The sequence below is a fragment of the Musca autumnalis genome, unplaced genomic scaffold (genome assembly GCF_047663935.1).
Source record: "Musca autumnalis isolate F117 unplaced genomic scaffold, ASM4766393v1 scaffold_3, whole genome shotgun sequence".
Taxonomy (NCBI): domain Eukaryota; kingdom Metazoa; phylum Arthropoda; class Insecta; order Diptera; family Muscidae; genus Musca; species Musca autumnalis.
In genome coordinates this window covers 118,195,095-118,220,806 of record NW_027411866.1, presented here as the reverse complement: position 1 = coordinate 118,220,806, position 25,712 = coordinate 118,195,095, and the positions used below count along the sequence as shown (strand labels likewise).

The 25,712-nt window shown below is 34.9% G+C and overlaps 1 protein-coding gene across 1 annotated transcript; it reads left to right on the top strand.

Moving 5' to 3' along the window:
* Positions 1-15,670: 15,670 nt before the first annotated feature.
* LOC141400006 (uncharacterized) lies at positions 15,671-18,104 on the top strand. The gene is made up of 2 exons (XM_073979403.1): positions 15,671-15,912; positions 15,955-18,104. The coding sequence occupies exon 2, from the start codon at positions 16,078-16,080 to the stop codon at positions 17,872-17,874; it is 1,797 nt and encodes a 598-aa protein (XP_073835504.1). The 5' UTR covers positions 15,671-15,912; positions 15,955-16,077; the 3' UTR covers positions 17,875-18,104.
* Positions 18,105-25,712: the final 7,608 nt, after the last annotated feature.

Here is a 25,712-nt window from a genome sequence, read left to right as displayed (position 1 = left end):
TACCCTGAAAATTTCAGCAAGATCGGTTCAGCGGTTTTTGAGTCTATAAATTTCAAACAAACAAACAAACAAACAAACATACAAACATTTTTCTATTTTATATATATAGATTTCGTTTACAAGGCTATATGTCAATTTCACTGCCACTTACATCCTATCTTCAACAATTCTATCTTAAACCCAATCCCAAGAAATCCCCTTCTTTTCATTAGCTTCCATTTGCTTGATATTTTATTCCTTCGCATTCAGCCAATATAATTCACAAATGTAGAAAAATTGTTTCTCAAAATTCCATAACATAAGAAAAAGTAAAACTTCTTTTATTTATTATTAATATTATATTTACGCTTTCACCTTTAGTGGATGTCTGTATTATTGTTACCCTCCCATCCAATGGTTGTTTGCTTTTTTACAGGGGAAAAAGTTGTTGTTAAGATATGCGCTAGATACAAGGATGAGACGAAAAATAAATGTGTTCTTACCAAAACCAACACATGTATCGATGCATGTTCTAAATTTCATCTTTACCGTGATACAAGGGTGAAAGTTAAAACTCTATACCGGAATGTAAAGGTCATAGGTTAAAAGAGTAAGAAAAACATCCCAGGAAGCAGTGCAATGTAGACTACTTCTATCACGGCATGTTTTAATGCAGTTCAAACGGAGTCATGAAAAAGTCACTTCAGTAGTCACGCTCTTGTAAAAATCATGAGTGAAAATGCATAATTGGATGCACTTCCAGATTACTTGTACATATAATTTAACTGCATCTTTGGAGGCAAACATTTTGCTGGGATACTACTACTTTTCATAAAGATGAAACGACATGCTCTAAATAAATTTATAACTCAATAGTTTTAACTATGTCAATGACGTAATATAGGTTCATCCGACACGCAGATTGGGTGCAGATCATCATAGCAGATTGGGTGTTGATCTTTCGAAAAATTTTTTACACCATTACAGTCTATTCTGAACAGTTCTCAAATACGGAAAATCAGATGTTACCGTTATATGGGAGCTTTATCGAAACATGGACAATTGCTGACATTTTTGCTGGGGAAGTTTCGTGACTGCAAGTGTCAAATTGTCGCTTACTTACTTAGCCGAACTAAGGATAGATTTCCACTTTCCCCGACTTCTACATGGGGCCTTTGGCAAAACGCGGACGTATACTGTACGACTTTTGCAAGGGCTAAAACATTAAAAATTTCGAACTTCAATGGGGGCTATATAAAGACCTACACCGCCAAATTTCAGGTAGCGAGTTTTATAGGCCTCACAATTACTTAATATTTATTTCAGACATTTCGGCGTGATATTGAGGTTAAAACCTTCATTGCCTTAGGGAGGCAATATGAAGATGTGGAGCTATACCAAAAAATTGTAGGTGGAGATTTGTACACCAGCAACGAAGACTAAATACTAAATTTCAGCAATTTCGGTGTGATATTGAGTCTAAAATCTTCAAAATACCGAATATTGGGGGTACAGTTCTATGGGGGATGCAGATATGATGTGGGATGATGTGAACCTCTTCTGACAAATTTCAAGTCGAAACTTTTATACTCCCAATGAAGTCTAAGTTTTAAATTACAGCTATTTCGGTGGAATACACGTGTGCAATTTTTTGAGTCATGTTTTATTAACCATATTCGGAGAATCCTTAATTTTTGGGTATCTTTGGACCAGAGTCGGAAAAAAGTATAAAAATTGGATATTTTCAAATGATTTTTGCTATTTTTACCATTAAGAACCGTTCATTGACATTTCGCATGTTCCAGACAGTTGTTTATTCATGCTTTTGCTACGCTATTGTGGTTGATTGTTTTCTTGAATTTTGAATGGTTTAATATCTAGGGTGCAGAAGCCGAGAAAAGAGGATAAAAACCGCAATTGTTTTGCTATTTTGACCATTAAGATCCGTTTCTACAGAGTTCATATATTCTAGAGATCTGAGGTAAATTTTTGCAGTTGGTTGTTTGCTTCAAATTTGATCGTTTTGATAGCTGTATAACAAAAGAAATTTGAACATGGCGATTTTGACCTTGCAGATGAAGTTTGATGGGTTATATGTGTTCACAATTGTTGTTCTTTAAGACAAGAGCTACAACTTTGCCTCTGAGATAAATCCAAATTTCCTAACGGTTTGGAAGATATAGTCTTGACTAAATGACCCATTTTACATCAAAGCCTCCAACCTTTGGAGGCCTATAACCTCGAAAGTTGATGAGATAGGGAAAAACGGCGAGACACGTGTCTTCTCATTTTTGTTGTTCTATCACACTGCGGTGTCAGAAAATTGTTAATAATTTTCGTGTTGCACAGTGTAATTGAGGCCATAACCTTGAAAATAATGAAAATCGGGTGGTACCGTTCTATTGGGGCTATATGAAGACGTGGACCTACCGACAAATTTCAGGTGGAAAGTTTTATACCCCCAACGAATACTAAGTACCAAATATCAGCCATTTCTGTTGGATAATGAAGCTAAAACCTTCAAAATACCGAAAATCGGGAGGTACTTTCTATGGGGGCTATATCAATACGTGGACCGATATAGCCCATGTTCAGTACCAAACATCCTAGGAGCAATAGAAACTTTTATGCTAAATTATAAAGCTCTACTTAAAAAATTGTAAGCTGTATATTGATTTCAATACGGCTATTTCGACTTAGGGTCTCCATATTACGGTGCAGGTATAAAAATGAAAGATAAACCACTTATCGCTATTTCGCTAAAAATATAGCTAAAATATTCCAAATACTGAAAATCCGGAGGTACCGCTATATGATGGCTATACGGAAACATGGGCTTATGTTGAAAATTTTTGGTGAAGAATTTTCGTGACTGCAGGAAACCTTAAATGCGAAGTTACGGGCAGTTCAGTCAAACAAAACCTTGAAAATACCAAAAATCGGGAGGTACAGTTATATTGGGGCTATTCCAAAACTTAGACCCAAGTTTTAAGCCTTTAATTACAAATAGCAGGTAGTTCGGCCAGTTAATGTAGCTAAAATATACAAACTACTGAAAATCGGGTGGTTATATGGCCCGATATAGTCCATCTTCGATTTTATCCTTATTAAGATATTATATACTTTATAGGGTAGCAAATGATAATATCAATCCTTCAAAAATGGAAAAACAAACTTAATATATCCTTCAAATATAGTGGAGCGTGTAAAAAACAACAATTCTCTTCTCCTTTTTACTTTATAAGTTCATTGTAGCGGATGAATCTCAGTGAGAAGTGGTCGTTATTGCTGCAGGTGTTGCATAAGATTTTCTTAAATTTTTCGCACGTTCACAGCACTGCTTGCTTCGGACAATGCTGATTTGAGAATCAACATTTTTTCCAGTATTTCTTGAGGTATTTGCTAGCTCCTAAAAATCTTTAGCGCGGAACAATTGACTACTGAACCAATGATCAGCACATGTGCAATAAATGACAAAATTTTACGCAATTGCGAATTTCAGGCATCAGAATAAAACTAAGAAGAGGTAAGAGTTCAAGCGTGCATTGCAGATGAGATCATCATTCATGGCGCTCATCGTCCATGACGACGCGAAGACCACGATCCAGCACTTGGTGTGGGCTGACCTGTCTTGTCGAACATTTGCTTCAGTCTATACACAAGGCCTGTCACTTCGTGGTGTTCACGATTTTTTTACGCAATTGCGAATTTCAGGCATCAGAATAAACCTAAGAAGAGCTAGGAGTTCAAGCGTGCATTGCAGATGAGATCATCATTCATGGCGCTCATCGTCCATGACGACGCGAAGACCACGATGCAGCACTTGGTGTGGGGTGTCCAGTTTTGTCGAACATTTGCTTCAGTCTATACACAAGGCCTGTCACTTCGTGGTGTTCACGATTGCTGCCTCGACAACAATCATTATAATCAATCCCCGCAGGTAGAACACACATTTAAAGTCCAGTCAGCTGGCTGGATGGCGGAATAACTCTCGAACGCATCAAACGATTTGGTCGTCGTAATATTTTGTCAAACCTTAGATCAGACTCCAAACAGACTTCCTTCACAAAAGTTAATAAAATTTCACTAAACTGGTCGTGCGCTCTTTGAAAACTTAAGACTCCAACAAAAATGGCTGATAACTTACGAAATGAGTATCCCATTTGGCCGAAACATTTCAGCTATTGCGACTTAGAATTTTATGCTGATCAATAATATATATCTTTTATAGGGTCTACGACGAATATTTCGATGTGTTACAAACGGAATGGCAAAGTTAATTAAACTATCCATTATGGTGGAGGGTATAAAAAAGCGTCTTTTGTTTGAAGGCAGGCTCGAAGATGCGATATATAGATATATTGTAAGTCTGATTTGAGGTATTTTGGCATTTTTAGCCACATTTTTAAGACCGAATTAAATATAATTTGACACATAGGGTCCCTAGACGCAACAAAAATTATGTGCCGAAAACATAAGTCAATGTTTTGGTATAGCCCCATATAGCGATATCGACCGATTTGAGGTATAGTCCGATTTAAGGTATTTTGGCGTTTTTAGACATTTCAGACCGAATTAGCTATAATTTGGTATTCAGGGTTCCCATAGGTTACGAAACTTCTTTCCCAAAAATTACAGATATATGTCCATGTTTTGTGGTAGGCTCTACCGATTGCTGCCTCTGTTTTACTTGTTATTAATTTTGGTTTACACAATTTCCGTTCCACCCCATTGTTGGATATGCCAGTTAATATGTACTTCGACATTTGCAACATTTACCTTCTGTTTGTTTTATTTTGTTTGTTCTTTCCATTATATGTTGTGCGATACTTATGAGGAGGGTTTTCATTTTTTTTTTTTAAATTAAAAAGTATGAAACACAGTACATGTATCCCCTGAGGTTAGTATGGTGTTGAAATTTCTAAAGTGAAATGAACAACAACAACCACACCAAGAAAAGTAACAGAAATACTAAAACAAGATATGAACAATTTTTTATTTCATTCCGTTCACTGTAGGGGTTTTTCTTACAGTATGTTTGTTGTTGTGTTTTTTTAGTTTTATAAAATTTTAAACGGGGTTCATGTGATGCGCTTTGATAAAAAACCCCGTGGAATGGGTACTTCAGAAAAAAAAAGATGTAAAGGATCTTCCTTTTTATTTTGTTTTAAATTGTTCATAAGAACCATTAACAACTTTGATATTTTCTTTATGTTTTTGAAAAGTAAAAAAAAAAATATCCCAATGCATGAAAGTAAATTGGCATCACATATCGCTGACACATTGTTTTGCGGGGTTGTGTGAATATGTCATGTACATACTTATTACACATTTGGAATATTGACAATGTTTTTGAACTATGATTGGCATGACTAGTATAATCTTTGATAAAAACCATGAGGGAATACTTCAAAAACAGAAACGATTTACTATTTAAAAGGAATTTTGACGACACCCGCTAAAGTTTTAAGAACCAAAATATGGTAATGTAATGTAATGGACCGAACCTGTAAATCCTCCACCACGAGCTGTATTGAAGTAAAACTGAACAATTAGTTTCCCTTCGTTTATGAATAAGACTAACTACCATATTCCAGCAATTTCGGAAAAACAATGAGGCTTACTTTCAAAATGCCGAAACCAGGAGGCACTGTTCTATGGGCGTGGACCTGTACCGACAAATTTCGGAGGGAACGTTTTTTACGACCAACCAAGACTGAATACCAAATTTCAACCATTTCGGTGGAATATTGAAGTCACAACCTTTAAAATATCGAAAATCTGGAGGTACAGTTCTATTAGGGCTATATGAAGGCGCAAACCAATACTTACAAATTGCAGCTGGAATGTTCTGAACCCCTAACGAATACTAAATACCAAATTTCAGGCATTTTGGTGAAATAATAAGGCCACAACCTTCAAAAAAACCAAAAATTGGGATGAATCGTTCTATTAGGGCGATATGAATGCGTGAACTATACCAACAAATTAACAGGGAAAAGTTGAATACCCCAAATGAAGACTAAATACCAAATTTCAGCCATTTTGGTGGAATAAGGTGGTCATAACATTGCAAACACCGAAAATCGGGAAGTACCGTTTTATGGGGGTTATATTAAGGCGTGGACCTGTACCGGCACATTTCTGGGGGAAAGATTTATACTTCCAAACGAAGACTAAATAACAAATTTTGGTGGGTTATTGTGGCGATAACCTTCAAATACCGAAAATCGGAAGGTACCGTTATATGGTGGCTATATGAAGCCGTGGACCTATACCGACAAAGACTAAATAACACATTTCAGTCATTTCGGTGGGTTATTGTGGCCACAACCTTCAAAATACCAAAAATCGGGAGGTACCGTTCTATGGGGGCTATATGAAGGCGAGAACCCATACCAACAAAATCCTCGGGGAAAGTTTAAACCACCAACGCACACTTAATACCAAATTTCAACCATTTCGGTGTGATAATGAAGCTAAAACTTTCAAAATACCTAAAATCGGGTGGTACCGTTCTATGGGGGCTATATCAAAACGTTGACCGATGTAGCCCATTTGCAATACCAAACATCCTAGGAGTAATAGAAACTTCTATACCAAATTTCAAACTTCTATACCAAATGTCTTAAAAATTGCGAGCTGTATCTTGATTTCAACAGACGGACGGACGGACATGGTTATATCGACTTATAATTTTACCCTGGTCAAGAATATATATACTATATAGGTTCTCCGATGAATATTTCGATGTGCTACAAACGGAATGACAAATATAATTACGTATACCCTCCATATTTTGGTGGAGGGTATAAAAATAACTACTTATATTACTCATTACTAAATTTGAAAAAACATATTTTTTTCTTACATCTCAGCAAAAATTTGGATCCGTTAGTAATTAGGTAACCCATTACAAAGTAATGTATACAAAAATAACTACTTATACTACTCATTACTCATTATATTACATTACGGTGGTACAAAGCGTGTGTGTCCGACTGTAAATCAGAGAGTTGTGTGTTCAATGCTCACCGCCGGCATTGTACTTAAAAAAAAACGAATAACAGTTGGTGTTGCACATGCAATCACATGTAAACCTTTAAACAACCCTTAATGTTCGTGTGTGTGGCCTAGTGTGGAGTGTGCTCGGCTACAAAACAGAAGTTTGTGTGTTCAAATCCAGTAGAGGGCGAAATAAAAAATTAAATAAGAAATTTGAAGTGTGTTGAAATTGAAAACAAATTTCACCTCAACTGTTCTAAAAATAGAAAAAAAAATAATTTTTAACGTACTTCTTGTGGCCATAGAATAACTGGTTATTCTAGTAGTTATATTGGGCATAGAATAACTAGCTATTTAGTGCGGCATGCCCTTCTTAAAATAATGGGTTAGTAGGGGGTTTTGTAAGTAGTTACGACTACCAAAAAGTACTATAAAAACCCATTATTTTAGAAGAACTTTTTGGCTGGGATTTTATAAAATTTGCTCAACATATTTTTGGTTTTTGCTATAATATGCGAATCGCTAAACAGATTTGTAAAATTTCATTTGTTTCATTTGAATCTTCGCGATGTTTAGGTTACGTACATATTGTTATACCCTCAACCATAATATTGAGGGTATAATTAAATTTGTCATTCCGTTTGTAACACATCGAAGTATTCATCGGAGACCCTGTAATGTATGTATATTCATCAGAGTTCGATATGACCATGTCCGTCTGTTTAAATCAAGATACAACTACCAATTTTTAAGCTAAAGCTTTGTTATTTGGTATAGAAGTTTATATTACTCATAGGATGTTTGGTATTGCAAATGGGCTATATCGGTCCACGTTTTGATATAGCCCCAATTGAACGGTACCACCCGATTTTCGGTATTTTAAAGGCTTTAGCTTCATTATCACATCGAATTGGCTGAAATTTGTTACTTACAGGGTGTTTTTGTAAAAATGCTTGCCTGTCACACGAACCGTTCGTACTAAAACGTATACGTTCAAAATTTGGTTCTTGTAAAATTTTGCGAACCATTCGTTTTTGTCTGAAAGCTTTCGTCTATTTCATAAAAGCTTTTTTATTTCAGGGTTTCCATTATACTTATTTTGTGAATTTTGCATAGGCATCTGCACGTAAAATGTGTTACTTGATGGCAACCCCGATAAACAGATGAAAAACAAAAAATAAGAAAAAAATGTAATCAAATGTGTCCAAAAATAATTGTGATAATATGAAGAAACGGATGTACATATACGCGTGTGATTCTATGGAAATGAATAAAATTGCATTCCCTTCCAGTTTTCGTGTGTTTTGTGCCATTTATTACTCAAATTATTTAATTTTCATTCAAAACGATGGGTCTTTTCCATTCGTTTATTTTTGATGTATGCGTTCGTCTGATTTTGTTACGAAAACCAAAAAAATTACGAAAATAAAAAGCTTTCATTTGTTTGTCACACGAATACAAACGTCAAGCGCTATGAAAACCAAATTTTGTCTTCGTTCATGAAATCGACGAACGAATGGGCAAAAAGTTTTTACAAAAACACGCTGTTAATCTTTGTTAGGGGTATAAAACCTTCCCCCCAGAATTTTGTCTGTATAGGTCCATGCCTCCGGATTGCGGTATTTTGAAGTTTGTGGCACCAATATTTCATCGAAATTCTTGAAATTTGGTATTTAGTCTTCATTTGTGGTACTAAACTTTTCATATGAAATTTGTCGGTATAGATTCACGCCTTCATATAGCCCCCATAATACATCCCAATTTTCGGTATTTTGCAGGTTGTGACCTAAATATTCCTCCGAAATTGCTGAAGTTTGGTTTTTAGTCTTCGTTGGGGGTATAAAACTTTCCTCCAGAAATTTGTCGGTACCGATTCACGCCTTCATATAGCCCCCATAATACATCCCAATTTTCGGTATTTTGCAGGTTGTGACCTAAATATTCCTCCGAAATTGCTGAAATTTGGTGTTTAGTCTTCGTTGGGGGTATAAAACTTTCCTCCAGAAATTTGTCGGTACCGATTCACGCCTTCATATAGCCCCCATAATACATCCCAATTTTCGGTATTTTGCAGGTTGTGACCTAAATATTCCTCCGAAATTGCTGAAATTTGGTGTTTAGTCTTCGTTGGGGGTATAAAACTTTCCTCCAGAAATTTGTCGGTACCGATTATCGCCTTGATATAGCCCCCATAGAACGGTAACTCTCGATTTTCGGTAATTTGAAGGTTGTGACCACAATAACCCGTCGAAATGGTTGAAATTTGGTATTTATTCTTCGTTGGGGGTATTCAACTGTCAGTATTTGTCCTTTATATGAAGGTTGTGGCCGCAATATTCCACCGAAATGCTAAAATTTGGTATCTAGTCTTCGTCGGGGGTACAAAACTTTCAACCTGAAGGTTAAATCAATCGTAGGCAATGGGGCTCCCATTTGTAATTGAGTTTGAAAAAAATTCTCACAAACACAATTCACTAATTGGAAAAACCAGTAAGGAAAGGATCAAAGTCGGGCGGGGCCGACTATATAATACCCTACACCACTGTGAATATGTAAAATATATATGGGAGCTATATCCAAATCAGAACAGATTTCGATACAATTTTTCACATTTATTTGTAGACCAAATTCCGCCACATAGTCCAAATTTCATCAAAATCGGACATATATAGCGTGTTTCGTGCATCAAATACCTCAAATCTGCCTAAAATATATATGAGAGCTATATTCAAAGCTGAAGCGATTTCGATATAATTTGGCACACTTATTTCTAGGCCAAATCCCGGCAAACATTCCAAGTTTTTTTTGAAATCGGTCTTATATAACGGGTTTCGTGCATCAAATACCTAAAATCGGCCGAGAATATATATGGGAGCTATACCCAAATTTCAACCGATTTTTATATAATACGGCACACTTATTTCTAGACTAAATACCGTCGCACATTCCTAATTTAATTGAAATCGGGCATATATAGCGTGTTTCGTGCACCAAATACCTTAAATCGGGCGAAGATATATATGGGGGCTATATTCAAATCTGAACCGATTTTTACCAAAATAAATAGCGTTCGTCCTTTGGCCAAAAAAACTATCTTCCCCAATTTTCATGCGAATCGGACTATAAATGCGACCTGTACTTTGTTTACAAACTAATGCACAACAAAGACATACAATGGTAAAGATTGGACATCATGCAAAATGGAGTTAATTGTAATATTCAAGCATAGAGGGCGTTTATGTATAACAGACAATTAACAGAAACAAAAGTGTACACCAATGTGAACTATGTTAAATATTACATAATTCATGTCACCATATTGTAACATCACATTATGTTAGACCACCAGCCCATCTTTTTGTAGAAAATTAACTTATGTTGAAACTGAGGTATGGGGTATTGTAACTCGCGATCAGTTTTACTATACCATAACTTTTGACCGCATTTCGGTAAAATAAACTGTTTTAGCTCGATTCACCGAGGGGTTTCTTAAAATAATAATTTGAGCGGAAGCTGTGGTCGTACTAATGTAAAAAAATCGGAAAAAAATCGTTGAAGAAAACGAGTTTCATTATGTTATTTTCCAATTAGTGGTTTTACAACACAATGTAGAGCTTAATGCTCAAAGGAGAAGTTAAAGAGTACACTTCAGAGGTGAAGTTTCTAATGTATGATTTTTTAAAATATCCACTGTATCTACCTCAAACGGATGCTGACATTTGGAAACCAGAAAAATTGGGTTTTTTGAATTTTTGCTCTAATCGGGACGCGCAGCTGGATTTCCCTAAAAGCTTATTATTTGATTATAGTACTCGCGATTTCGCATTTTTTAATGTATAACATGAGGGTGTAGCCTAGGGTTATGACTTTTTGAAATTTTTTTTCAAAAATGATTTCCTGTAGCAGGGATGAATGAACTTTTGCCTAATAATCACTACGCTATCGTTAATTCCATTGAAATATAAAAAAAGTTCACGCACAAATCGATTTTAAAAATATAATTTTTTGAAAAAATGTATGAAATGAAAATTTTTTTTTTCAAAAATTATTTTTTGTTGCACGAATGAATAAATATAAGCCTACTGATAACTATAATAATGTTCATTTCATTCAAATATTGAAAAAGGTCATGCACAAACCACTTTGAAAAAATTTTAAATTTTTTGTTTTTTGTTAAAAAATTATATCTTTAAATAAAAGTGTTTACGACATTTTTACGATTCTCTGAATTGAAGAAAATTAGTGAGAAATAAATGTTATGTCAGTTTAATTATCTCATGTGACTCTAAAGTTTAATTTCAATTGTATATCTGCTTACTGTGACTTCAAAAAATTGTCCATAATTTTGATAAATTCAAATTTTAAAATCATTTTGTGCGTGAGGTTTTTTCACCGAATCACCTTATAATTATGATTTTATGTAATCTTATGGCTAAACTCATCACGCTATGATACAGGGATATGAGGTTGTAAAAAAGTCATAACCCTAGTGTAGCCCTCACAGGATCACAGTAATCTGCGCCCAAACACGAAATTTTTGTGCGTAAATTTTTCTCAAAAACCTATTTTTTTGGTTTAAAATTTACAAACGTCAATCGATTTCCGTGGAAACCCGCGTAAATTTAGTTTTTTTGCGTTCTGAATCTAACAAGCCACGACGCGTAAAAATCCACCCACTAGATCGGCGGATATGATACCCCTCAAATTTCGAAAATTTGCAAAAAATTATTTTGAAAATATCGCATAATAAAACGCGTTTTGGATGTGTCAGTTCTACTCAAATAAATAGATCGATACTCGTGTTTAAACTGCGCGATAACAGATATTTAAAAACTCTCGTAAATCCAGAGATATAATAGATTTTTTCTAAAAATTGAGTGCGATGCTACATCCACGGTTCTTGATGGATCGCATTGAAACGGCATAGAATGATGTATTTTTTAATGGTGATTATTTAAATCGGATGCGCATAAAATGTAAATGAACTTCGCGGAAATTATGACCATTTTACTGTGTTTTGCACCCTAATATGCAGCAGATGCTACATCGTGGTCGCCAAATAGAATTTGACAAACTGTACATCAAATAAGAGGGATTGATTCGCTGTGTTGGAAAATCGGATGCGCATCATGTCATTTTCATAATTGCGCGGTTTATATGCATCTCAAATGTTGTAATATTCAATATAACATTATTTTAACGTTATGCCACAATTGGAATTCCTTGTGATTTAATATAAGGTTCTAATAATATTATCCAATAGGAAAGCTATAAGCGAACAATTTGTTACAACGAAATATCATCATTATTGCGTGAAATTTTGACGAAAATGCCGAAGAACTCAAACATTTTTTCTCCAACTTTTCCTAAAAAACCATAAAAAAATAAAAATAGAATAATATGATTTCAATTTTTTCGTAATATTTTCTTCGTATTTTTGCAAATAACTTGAATACTAAAAACTTCACAACTTAGGTCTCATTTTACTCCTCAAAATGTCTGGATGCTGTTATAATTTTTTTTATATATTTTTCGTAAGTATGAGCGCTATTGTTTCAAAAATATATTTGTAAATGCGTGAAATTATTTAACAAATTTGATTTTTCGCGAATCCATTGAGACTTTGCGATTATATTTTTGCATCATCGCAAAGGCACTCAAATATAATGCCTACCATTGGCATAAATGCTGAAGGTATAAAAAACAGTTTTAGGTATGGAGATTAGGGTTATGACTTTTTTACAACCTCATATCCCTGTATCATAGCGTGATGAGTTTAGCCATAAGATTACATAAAATCATAATTATAAGGTGATTCGGTGAAAAAACCTCACGCACAAAATGATTTTAAAATTTGAATTTATCAAAATTATGGACAATTTTTTGAAGTCACAGTAAGCAGATATACAATTGAAATTAAACTTTAGAGTCACATGAGATAATTAAACTGACATAACATTTATTTCTCACTAATTTTCTTCAATTCAGAGAATCGTAAAAATGTCGTAAACACTTTTATTTAAAGATATAATTTTTTAACAAAAAACAAAAAATTTAAAATTTTTTCAAAGTGGTTTGTGCATGACCTTTTTCAATATTTGAATGAAATGAACATTATTATAGTTATCAGTAGGCTTATATTTATTCATTCGTGCAACAAAAAATAATTTTTGAAAAAAAAAATTTTCATTTCATACATTTTTTCAAAAAATTATATTTTTAAAATCGATTTGTGCGTGAACTTTTTTATATTTCAATGGAATTAACGATAGCGTAGTGATTATTAGGCAAAAGTTCATTCATCCCTGCTACAGGAAATCATTTTTGAAAAAAAATTTCAAAAAGTCATAACCCTAATGGAGATCATACCACTGTAAAAACAGAAACAAAAACTTAAGAACAGTAAACTCTCTGAACCCCTGCAATAAGTTTTTCCATTGTTCACAAAGATACTCGGGATTTTAGAATTGACTTTTCTGGGGTCCTAATGATGCTTGCGGCATCTTACGCCCTATCCTCTCCAACTTGGGGAATTTGTTTTTATACCATAAGATGGAGGGTATAATTAATTTTGTCATTCCGTTTTTAACACTTCGAAATATTCATCGGAGACTCTATAAAGTATAAATTCTTGACAGGCACAAAATTCTAAGTCGATACAACGATGCTCGCCTGTGTGTTGAAATCAAGATATGTATATAATACAGAATTGTTCCACAAACATCCAAAAAGGGACGCTGGAGATTTCTCTCATATCAATGTGTGCACCCTGGTTCATATTACCTTAAAAATTCAGTCTGCTGAACATAACTTCTTCTCAACCAGCTATTTCTGTTGCAAGGTACTATTTCCAATATTTTAAAATTGATCTATTAAATTTATTTTCTCTATAAGAAATTTGAGTTTTCCAATATTTCCTTAGTATTGCAACGAAACCTAATTCATTGTTCGTTCCTTTCTTTACTTTAAAGTCAAAATGCCGGCCTGAAAATAGTTAGCCCGCAAAATAGCAAGTGTAGCACACAAACTTCAAAAAGAATTGCCACGTTGTCATCAAACCACGAACGAAATATGCCAAAAGTCCAAAGAAATTTCCTGTTTTAGGCAAGCGGCTAAGACCCACAATCATTTGGAATTTCATGCTCAAGAATGCCAAGCACAATGCCTTTGCTACTGCAATGCCGCTTGACAACAATGTACACTTTTGAAGCCAAACAACTCAGAACAATTTGTTTCTTAATTTGCCAAAATGGCAACAGAATGCCAAAGACATGTTGACAGTAGTAGCATATTCCCAACACCACACCACCAAACCAACAAAAGATCACGCTAGACCACATACACACATATAGCGCAAAGAGACATTGCCATTTCCGAGTGTAGGACCAACAGCCACCACCACCACACCGAAACCAACACCACTTTACGAAGCAGCCAGTAATAGTGGCGTGCGTGTGTGTGTATTTGTTGGCAGTGAATACTTTTGAAAATTAGTGTGCTTTGGCTGTGGTTTTTTGCAATTGTGAGAATGCCTTTCCCACAGCTGCTGTTGCTCCAATATTAGTGGTGCTCTTCCTACGGCTGCCAGTGACAATGGTGGTGACAGTGATGTAAAGACATCATACGAGGAGGCAAAACAACATGCAACAAGAAATGCGATTGAAGATAAAGCAACAAGGATGACAACAAAAACAACAACGCCTGCATTAGGATACCAAGGATGGCCAAAGTAGAGATTAGACGAAACTGTCACTACGTTGGCTATATCAATGCATTTTAAAACTGTCGTTCGTTCTTTGTTTGTTTATTTTTCCTGTTTTGTTTCCACCAGTTCTTGCAGTGGTTGTTGTTATTTAGTGATTTGCGCGGGTTTAGTTATTGTCATCGTTTTTATTTGTTTGCCTTTTACTAAAGACAGAATCTCCTATTGTCAACAGGAAATATACCAAATCGCTTTCGGGATATAAAACAAAATGAACAAGAAGCGAGTACCACCACTATTACCAGCAAAAGGAAAAACATAAAAATCTTGGCGTCGGCAGGGCAGGACAAGGCAAGACAATTGCTAAAAGATACGAACATTTTCCAAACGTGCAACAACATCATTCATTCTCATCAACGTGCCTGGATTTATTGAAATGTCATGGTATAGTGTCATTAACAGTGGACCGAGGAGGTGTTGGATAGCTAATAGAATTCCAAGTGTAAAATAATGTTCCCTAAAATGGAATGGATTCTTACTAAATCTTGGTAAATACATTTTGTATGTATGCATTTTGCGCCGTTGTTTTTTATCCTCCACCGAAATATGATGGGTATATAGTCCAGTCAAAATAGACATTAAATAGCAAAAAATCCCACAAAGCTGAATTTTGGTGGAGAGCTAGGGTTTTCCATTAGAAGCAATGTCCCTAAAAGTCCCCATCAATCAAAGGTTTGAAGCAAACCATTATTTATATTTTATCAATTATCTTATTTAGTTTATCTTCTCATTTGAATTCAATGTTTAGTATGTAAGTTTGTACATATTCCATACAACTCTGTTTATATTTTCTATGTTTTCAAATTTTAACGGATTCTATGCAACGCTGTACATATTTCTATTATCATACTATTTCATTACAACATTGTATTTACTACTAAAATACACATCTATGTAAGTCTAGACGACTTATGCGCTTCTCAAACCAAGTACCTTAGTAGAATAAAAATTAATAAAATCACTTTGAGATCAACCTTTGAGAAACCAACTAGTCAACCAGCTTTTAATAAGTTTCGGACATTGTACTAGTTGAGAAACCAAGTGGAAGATACCAACCAAAGTACAAAGTTAAATAAAACATCATTTAAACAGCAACAATCTTCGTTTTAATGGACATTGGGTATAACCTTAGGCGAAGAACTGCTTAATTGGCGCACCAACGTGGAGCACGACACCAAAGAACTGCTTGATTGGCGCACCAACGTGAGGCACAACACCAAAGAACTGCTTCATTGACGCCCAACTTAGTGGCCACGGAACACGACCACAAAGAAGAAGAACCCGATAACAACGCATCATCCAACAGCGACGAGTACGATTCAGGAGAAGAAATGGCACAGCTTAGTGAGGCTCAGTTCCAGAAACTCATCCAGGCAATGAACAACAACAAGCGTATTGGATCGTTTGCCCATTGCACTGCGCGGTTTAGAGGACAGAGAGAACCTGCTGCTGTTGAGGAATTCCTAACTGCCATCACCGTGTTTAAAGACATCGAGAATATCTCCGACGCCGATGCTGTAACAGGATTGCAGTTACTACTAGAAGGCTACGCAGCGAATTGGTGGATTGGCGTTAAGAAAAACGTCAACACTTTCGATCAAGCAAAAGCCTTAATCAAAAAAACATTTTCCCCTCCCGTACCAGACTGGCGGTTGTTTACACAAATTTACGAGCACAAGCAGCAGAGAACAGAACACACAGACACTTTCATCTGTAAGAAGCGGTTGCTGTTCTCCCAGCTCAAGTCAGCAGTTGACGAAGAAATACAACTAAATTTGATATTCGGTCTACTCCGGCAGAACATTAGAGAACGTGTAAAACGAGAGAGCATTACCTCGTTTGAAGAGTTGCTATCCGCCTGCAGAGAAGCTGAACTATCGCTGGCTGAGTATGATGAAACAACAACAACAACAACCCCCCTTGCTGAAACGAAAGCAGAAGCGAAGACTATTCGATGTGCAATGTGCCGCACTTTTAAACATGAAACTGCAAAGTGCTGGAAGAAGAAAATGAGGGACGAACAACATCAAGTACAGCGCAATGATGTACAACAACAACCACACACAAAACAGCAACAAGACAATGCACAACGGTCAACCGACACACAACAACAACCATCACTGAGAAAAGCAACGATTGCTTGCTATGGCTGTGGCGCGCCTGGTGTTTTCAGGTCGAACTGCTCAAATTGTAGCAACAACAACGCAGGTAGCCCACAGAACCTTTCGTTCAATTCATTTTCGCCAACGATCATCGGTCGCACTCTACCAACAACACACATAGAGATCTTTGGTTTGTTGGGTGAAGCAGTGTTTGACACGGGTGCAAAAGTAAGCGTAGCGAGTTTGAATTTGAAAAACATTTTGGAAGAAAATGGATGTGTGTTCGAGAATGTGTGTGCAGATGTGTGTTTGGCAGACGGCTCAGTTACAACATGTGTTGTGAAATCCACCATGTGTAACGTAAACATTGGAGGCCGCGAGAAGAAGATACGGTTTGTTTGTTTACCAAACGCAACCAGAAATCGTACGTTGCTTGGTACAGATTTCTTGGAGAAAGCCGGTATCGTTCTTGACATGCCGCAGCGCCTTTGGTATTTTGCCGATGAACCAAGAAGGAAGAATAACTTTACCAACCCATTGGAAATGAGTTTGTTTTCATTGGATGTGATTGGTTATGAGAACTCACCAACCAATAAAGCTATGACTGGTATGTCAAAATTCATAGAATTTGTGGAGACGAAGAATCTGGTATCACCCTTGCCTGCAACTCCAGTAGTACCACCGAACGACTACTCCCCGCATACCATACAACAAGTGTTTCATGGAGCTTTGCGTTCTGGAGAGAGTACCCCGCAGCTGGTATCCGACTTGTTTCCACCCCCACATAAAATGAATTGTGATGATCCAACAAAACCAATACGACGACCACTGGCTGACAAAACAAATGATTATTCACCGCACTCTATACAGAGCATATTCCGAGGAGCGATTCCACCAAATGAAACAACGCCCGGAAACACAACCAGACTATTTGGACCGCCTGTTAAGATAAGCAAAAAGGAGCAAGATGATTATTTGGACTCAGTCTTCATGCCATTGTTTTCCGTCGACATATCTACACTCTAGGGGGAGCCTCAGAAGAATTTAACAACCCATCAAACCCTGATGAAGGTCTACTCTAGGGGGAGCCTTCAGATGAAATCAACAGCCCATCATTCCTGATGCATCATCGGGACGATTTCAGCATCAGAGGGGGAGACTGAAGCAAACCATTATTTATATTTTATCAATTATCTTATTTAGTTTATCTTCTCATTTGAATTCAATGTTTAGTATGTAAGTTTGTACATATTCCATACAACTCTGTTTATATTTTCTATGTTTTCAAATTTTAACGGTTTCTATGCAACGCTGTACATATTTCTATTATCATACTATTTCATTACAACATTGTATTTACTACTAAAATACACATCTATGTAAGTCTAGACGACTTATGCGCTTCTCAAACCAAGTACCTTAGTAGAATAAAAATTAATAAAATCACTTTGAGATCAACCTTTGAGAAACCAACTAGTCAACCAGCTTTTAATAAGTTTCGGACATTGTACTAGTTGAGAAACCAAGTGGAAGATACCAACCAAAGTACAAAGTTAAATAAAACATCATTTAAACAGCAACAATCTTCGTTTTAATGGACATTGGGTATAACCTTAGGCGAAGAACTGCTTAATTGGCGCACCAACGTGGAGCACGACACCAAAGAACTGCTTGATTGGCGCACCAACGTGAGGCACAACACCAAAGAACTGTTTCAGGTTAAAATTTAGAGATGTGTTAGGTTTTCAAATTTTTTCTTGAAAACGGTGGCTCTAATCCAAATGTGTCTAGAGCAAATAATGTAGGCAGAAAAATTATCTACAAGTTTGGTTGATATTTTTTCCCTAGAAGAACCATAAAGCGGTTCTAAAAAACACATCATTAATATGCACACATTCAGGTGAAACCGCTAAAATAACGGGAGAAACCGGTCCGCCTCATGATATTCTTACGCTGTAAAAACTACGAAGATATCATAAAAGTCACTCTTGTAGAGAATTTTCATAGCTACAATATTTCTTACTCCGATTTCGATAAAACTTGCGGTTTCCAAGCAAAATCGTGAAAACATAAAAAACCCTTAAAAATATCAACTTGAATCGCGATTTATTTAAAAAGCGCTCCGGCGATTTTTTTTTTTTTTTGATTTTTCTCATCTATGTACATTGTAGTTTCAGAATCCGCAAAAACTTCCCAGGTGTAAGCACCTTCCATTTAAATTTGGTTCAAAAGCACCGTGTATATCAAAAATATAAAGGTGTGAAAAAATACACTCATCAGTAGTTACCAAAACAACAATATCTGTGACTGTGACATGGTATTTCGTTTTCTCAATAGGCAGACAACATCGATTTACAGTTCCCGGTTTCAGGCATCAAAATAAACGTAGGAAGAGCTGTATATGTTTAGGAACTGCTTAAACTTTACAAAAAGAATCTCACTTCTCTCGGTGAAATGATAAACTTCATGTATTCTCTGTAGCCGCCTATTACTTTTACCATTGTTCAAGGCTGCTTTCAATCGAGTGCTTACCAAATCCTGTTGAAAAAAGTATTCGACGTTTCATGATTTCTTCGAGTCATGGAACTAATCTTCCATAACAACGTGAAGAACGCGATCCAGAACACGACGTACTGTGGTTAAGAATCGTTTTTTCCAGGTAAAAATTCGGTAACTTTTGAACGGCTAAAGATAATTTAATAATTCTTTTTTTCGAGAGATAATACAATCCAAAGTGGCCAAATTTCCGGACAACCGTTGTTACGAAAAAATATATATGAGGAAAAGTCAAAATTTTTTAGTTTCCATGAAGCCAAGGTTTGCACTATTATAATACGCGAACTATTGTAGTTTACCAGTAACTATGACTATTGCTGGATTAGTTTAGATGTTTTTGTACAAAGCTCAAAAATTTAGCAAAAAAATTTAATTTACGTGGTAGTTACGACCGCGTAAAGGAAAAAACATAGGTAAAAACACGTTGAAGGTAAACAGGTTTTTTACACAGCTATTCGATTTCTGATTAAACCATTCAAATGACGGACATCTGTCCAAAGTAAAAGTAGGAGAATACAAAATGAAGATTACACTTCTGATGTATCACTTTCCAAAATTTCCACTGCATCCACCTTTTATGGATGCTGACATTTTGAAGCCGGATTTCAGGTGTTTTTTGTATTTTTTATGTAACTGGGACGCGCATTCGGATATTTCGAAAATTATATAGGATTAAAGAACTCTCGATTTCGCATAATATGGTATGTATATTGACTATGTAGCCCACACAGCAGCAGAGTAATCTACTGCCAAAGGCCAAAATTTAGTGCGATATTTTTTCTAAAAAACCTATTTTTTGGGTACAGTATTTACAATATCGCTTTGAGTGTGCTGGTACCCCGCGATATTTTAGTTTTTTGACGATCCGGATCATATGAATCACAGATCGTAAAACTCCATCTACTAGAACGGCGGAAATAGCTACTGCAAAAATTGAAAAAAATACGAAAAATGTTTTTCAAAATATCGCTGACTAATTCGCGTTTTATGTGGATCGTTTCCATTTCAATGAAGAAAGTGAATCATCACTCGCGTTTGTGCGAAAACAACGGTTTGAAAAATTTAGTGGCATGGGAGCTGTATTCGACTCATCCAAAAAATACTGTGTGATGCTACATCCACGGTTCTTGATGGATTTTATTGAAATATGTTTAGATCGATGTATTTTTTCACGGTTGACAGTGAAATCGGATGCGCATAAAAAGTGTATGCACTTTGTGCAAATTATAAGCGTTATACAGTTTGTTGCACACTAAACTGCAGACGATGCTACATCTTAGCGGCCAAAGTAAATCCTGGCAAATGCGTACAAATTAAAAGAGAAGAATTCGCTGTATTGGTAAACCGCATGCGCATCAAGTGATTTTAAGGATTTCGCGATTTACACGCATTTCAAAACGAACATTACCCGATACAATTTTATTTCAAGATTATACCCCATTTGAAGGAACCCAACATTTATTTGAAAGATATCCATATCTTCTGCAAGATGTTAGCGTGTTTTCGAGAAGTGATTAGAATAAAAAAATGTGATATATTGCGTGAAATTTAACTAAAATAGAAGAAAAACTCCGACCTATTTTTCTTACATTTTGTTCAACTAACTCACACAATAAATTTTAATAAATATTTTCTCTTACAAAAATTTTATAAATTTCCTCAATATATTTTTTTGTTTTTGCTATAATATGCAAACCGCTAAACGGATTTGTATAGTTTTGGTTTCATTTGAATCTTCGCGATGTTTAGATTACGTACATATTTTTTATATATTTTTCAAATGCTTAAACAGCTTGAATTTCATTAGAACAAGTTGTAAACTACCAATTGTTTTGAATGCTTTCCTAATTTCCGCGAAAATTTACAAATTTTTCACTAAAGTTATGGGACCTCAGTAAACATATAGTATGTAGGGAGCCCCTAATTAAGAGAGTTTCTCAATATAATGATTAGAGTCTTTTAAAGATTTTTTTCTAATTATCAGAATTGAAACCGCCATAACTTTTGCGCGCAGCAACCAAAATTAGTATCTCGAACAGATTTAAGAATAGGATTTTTTTCCCAATCTATGTAACAAAAATCTTTCATGTAAAATTTTTTTTTATGGAAAACTAAAAAATTTTGTCTTTTCTTCATATGTTTCTTGTTTAGTAAGTGGGTATAAACGAAGTTCAAAGTGACCATATTTGGAAAATTTTTTCTTAATATGTAAGTTGTTAATTAAAATATTACAATATCAGAAAAAAAGAACGGGTTTTAAATATTTTTTTTTGTAGTTGTAATAAAAGTCATTTGAAACAAATTAAAAATGTTCAGTGTCGCCAATGAAGTGCCCGTATTTTAATAATTGATGCCTGTTTTTGTTGATGTTTTTTTAAGGTTAATTTTAACAAAAAATTATGAAAATAGTTGTGAGTAAGATAGAGTTTGTATGTGTACCTTATCATATCATAAAAATGAATAACATTTTACTAATTTCAATTGAAACAGCCATCACATTTTTGAACTTTTCGTTTCTATGTCAGATTTTGTCTTGAATATATGTACAGATTTTCTTTGATTCAGAACGTCAGAATATAGTATAGAGTTACTTCCTGGCATTTGGGTATAATTTAGAATTTTGATGTATTCCAGGACCTGTAATAAAAATTTTATGGCCAACAAATTTTTAGAATATTTTAATCTGATAGGATAAATTTGATATTAGATTTTAAATATTTGTGGAAAAAGTTACCAAAAAGAATCCTTTATGACTCGTACGAGTCATAATTTTTTTAAGAAAAATATTCCTCGAATTCCTGTCAGTAAAGTTGCCAAAGACACCATATACCTAAAGTGCAGGGATTCCAAGTAATATTAACTCAAAAATTTCCAAAACTGTAGAAATGGTAGAAGCTTGCACCCCTATTTTAGTTTCTTGTTTTTTATACCCTACACACTATGTGGAAAGGGTATTATAAGTTTGTTTTTCAGAAAATGCATCTAACACCGCGAAATATTCGTCGTGGACCCCTCATGTGGTATACCAAAATTCATATCTCGACGAGATAAAGCGAGTTTAAGATGTGTGTCCTTCCGCCCGTCCGTCCATTAAAAATTGTACGCACGCTACAGGCCGAAATTATAGACCAATCCTCACAAAATTTTGTTTGGAGGTCGGGTTTAGACCAGAGTAGACCCCTATAGTTTTTGGTGATGATCACTAAATATTAAGGAGATAAAATGGACCAAAAACAATATTTTTACCCGGTTTTGTAGCGACTCTGTAGGCTACAGTAATAGTCCGACATGCTCGAAATTTTAGGTAAAGTTTGGATTTACTATAAGGAATAACCTTGCAATTTAAAATGATGATCAGATAATATTTAGGGGGTTAAATGGACAGAAACTTTTGTGTATAATTTTTAATATGCATCTTATATTTCGTTCCTGGAAGATACATTCCGCTCCCGTAAGTCATATTCGGAAGACAACTTTTTAACCTTTCCATTGGCGTCAATTATGCTTATGTTCGTGGTCAAATAAACGAGTTATAGCCTAGTATATGAAGCGACTCCACAGTTTTAGTTGTGTATAGTGGTCGCTAGTGGTCGCAATTATAGTTCAAAACTGACAAAATTTTGCACAAAGTAAGAGTATTAGTCGAGGAAGATGAGATAATTTTGGATAATGATCAGATAGTATTTTGCGTGTGAAATTGACCATAACTTTTGTGGGAAAATTATCCTAATTTAATTTTTAGAACATATTTTAATTTCTGTAATTGTACATATTTTGGCAAATTACGAATACGAAACTTGAAAACCAATCCTTGACCTCTGCCTTGATGCAAATTACATCAATGTAGCGGTTAGATAATTGAACTATTCTCTAAGATGTATGTAAACGGATTCCTTTATAGCTTTTTCTTGTTTGTATGGCAATACATTTACCTTGCATGCTACAATGTCGCAATCATGATAGACCATTTTTTAAGTCATGAAAGAAAAATTCCCAGTTTTTAAATTGAGATGATGATGTATGGGTTGGTCGATTGGTTGTTCCGTAAAAATCGCCGAAAATTATTAGAATGTCTTTTTCTTAATACACATTTTGTTTTTTTTTACAAAGCCATCTGTCTAACCACTATAAAATAACGAAAATGTCTTCTAAAGTTTTCAGTAATGGGCCTATATCTCTGGTACTTTATTATTAGGGTGGTATTAAAAAATCGATGTTGGATTTTTTTTAAGCAGCACACCCCAAAAATGATTAGTTTTGTTGGATTTTCGATTGCCAAAGTTTGGAAGATGTTAACAATTGCCACTCGCGCCTCCAAATTTCCATTTGTATGGGACCAAAGGTGAATTTACACGAAATTGCTGTAAAGGCCATATTTATTGTCCAATCGATGAAAAATTTTTACCAATTCATTGCTAGAAAGCGAACCCTACAAAGATTTTGATATTGCTCCAAGAGTATATTTGATAAATTTTAAGTAGTTTGGACCAGGGTTTCGGAGTCGAGCCATTTTTCCCTCGACTCCGACTCCGACTCCAGGCCAGTTTTTTGTCACGACTCCGACTCCGGAGTCGACTCCGATTGTAATTTCCTATACCACTAATAATTAATAAAATTTGCTAAATTTTTCAACTTTTCCTATACTAGGACCCTATATGCTTATGTGTTCTTTTCTCTAAGACAATTTGTAATGCAATGCGATGTAAAATGTATGTTCCGTATTGAATCTGCTGTATCTTATATCAAAAAGAACAACAAGAACAAGAATTTAGAAAGTTTCAGTAGATTTTGCCGAAATATATGTACGAGTATACCCTCCGATTATCAATTTAAACAAAAACAAGTAGAACTGACGAGTTTGATTAAATTTTTTTTGTACGGACGCACAGAGGGGAAACATAGGCATAAAGTTGCTCAAAACTCAAAATATGAAAATCGTTTTTTATGAAAAAATGTTGATAAACGGCAACCAGACTCCTTTCTACATTTGCTATAACCATCCTCGACTTTGTAAGATAACCAATCCAATGCAGCAGTCGATTGAACTCAGCCTTACTGAAAACAAAAAGGAAATTTTCGAAAACAAACTAAATTAGGTGAACATTAAAATGACATTATTTTCGCGAAAACTAATATTTTTCAAGATTTATTGTTTTTGTACAGTCTCCGAACAAGATTAGCATTTTTCAGATTGATTTTACATCTTTGCTCTTTAATAATGGTAATACATATCCTCTTTATGAAAATTGTTTATGATCATTTTTAAGATTACTACAATTTCAATAGTGAAAAAGTCTATTTCCCCGTCGTTTTCCGACCATAGTTTCTTCTAATGTTTTATGCGATTGAGCCTCAAATATCAGATTCAATCATAAAAAATTGCGCATATTTGCGCCATTCCGAAAAAATCTAATTTTTCTCAACTAAAATATGAAATGTTTTTATATGGAATTGAAAGGTTTACTCACACTAAATTTTGCTCCGCGTTATAACCGGGGCTCTAATTTATCAAACTAAACCAACACCTATCAAATATGTTTGCATTATTCAGAAACATTCACGGCTTTTCTCATGTGAATTGAGAAAAATTTTATTTAAGTAAATTTCAAAAAATAAAATTTGGAATGAAATATATGTATATGGGACTATATATACATCTGTACTGATTTGTTTGAAAATTGGCTCAATGTTTTTTAAGGTTGCATGTGTCAAATTTCAGTGATTTTGGTGCATTTTTATCTCATATCAGATGCGAATATATATGGAAGCTGCATCCAAATCTGGACCGATTTTCATTATTTTCTATAGGATTAATCCTTGTGCAGAAGATAGGCTTTGTGCAAAATATTATATCAATCGAAGTATAAATGAGCTTTCTAGGACTTTTGATCAACTTTTAACACAAATTTCCCCTCTGTGGGACGGGTCACATATCTTTTTCGTTTTATTTTGTCGAAATATGAAGATGGGTATGCCAACAGTAATTTGTTTTTTACAGATTTTACGAAGGCGAAATTTTGACTTCTACAGTTCCCTTTTTTTAAATGCATATTTTTTAATTCGTTTCGCTTAAATACACGATTATTATGTTCTTAATGATCCCACAAAAACATATGCTGATCGGTTTATTCGTTTTCGAGCTTCAGTGGTCACCGCAAACTGCTTTAGTAAAAACAGTGTTTCGTAGGTGGCCATTTGTCAGGAAACTGTGCAATATTTTTCAGCAAAAAAAAAAAAATCTGAAAGTAGGTTAAGGTATTATAAATCAGATGAAAACAATATCTTTTGGAAAAAATTGGTAGATTACT

What these genes read in the sequence shown, in the direction of transcription:
- LOC141400006 (XM_073979403.1), top strand. Translation starts at nt 16,078, where the DNA reads ATGGCACAGCTTAGTGAGGCTCAGTTCCAGAAACTCATCCAGGCAATG.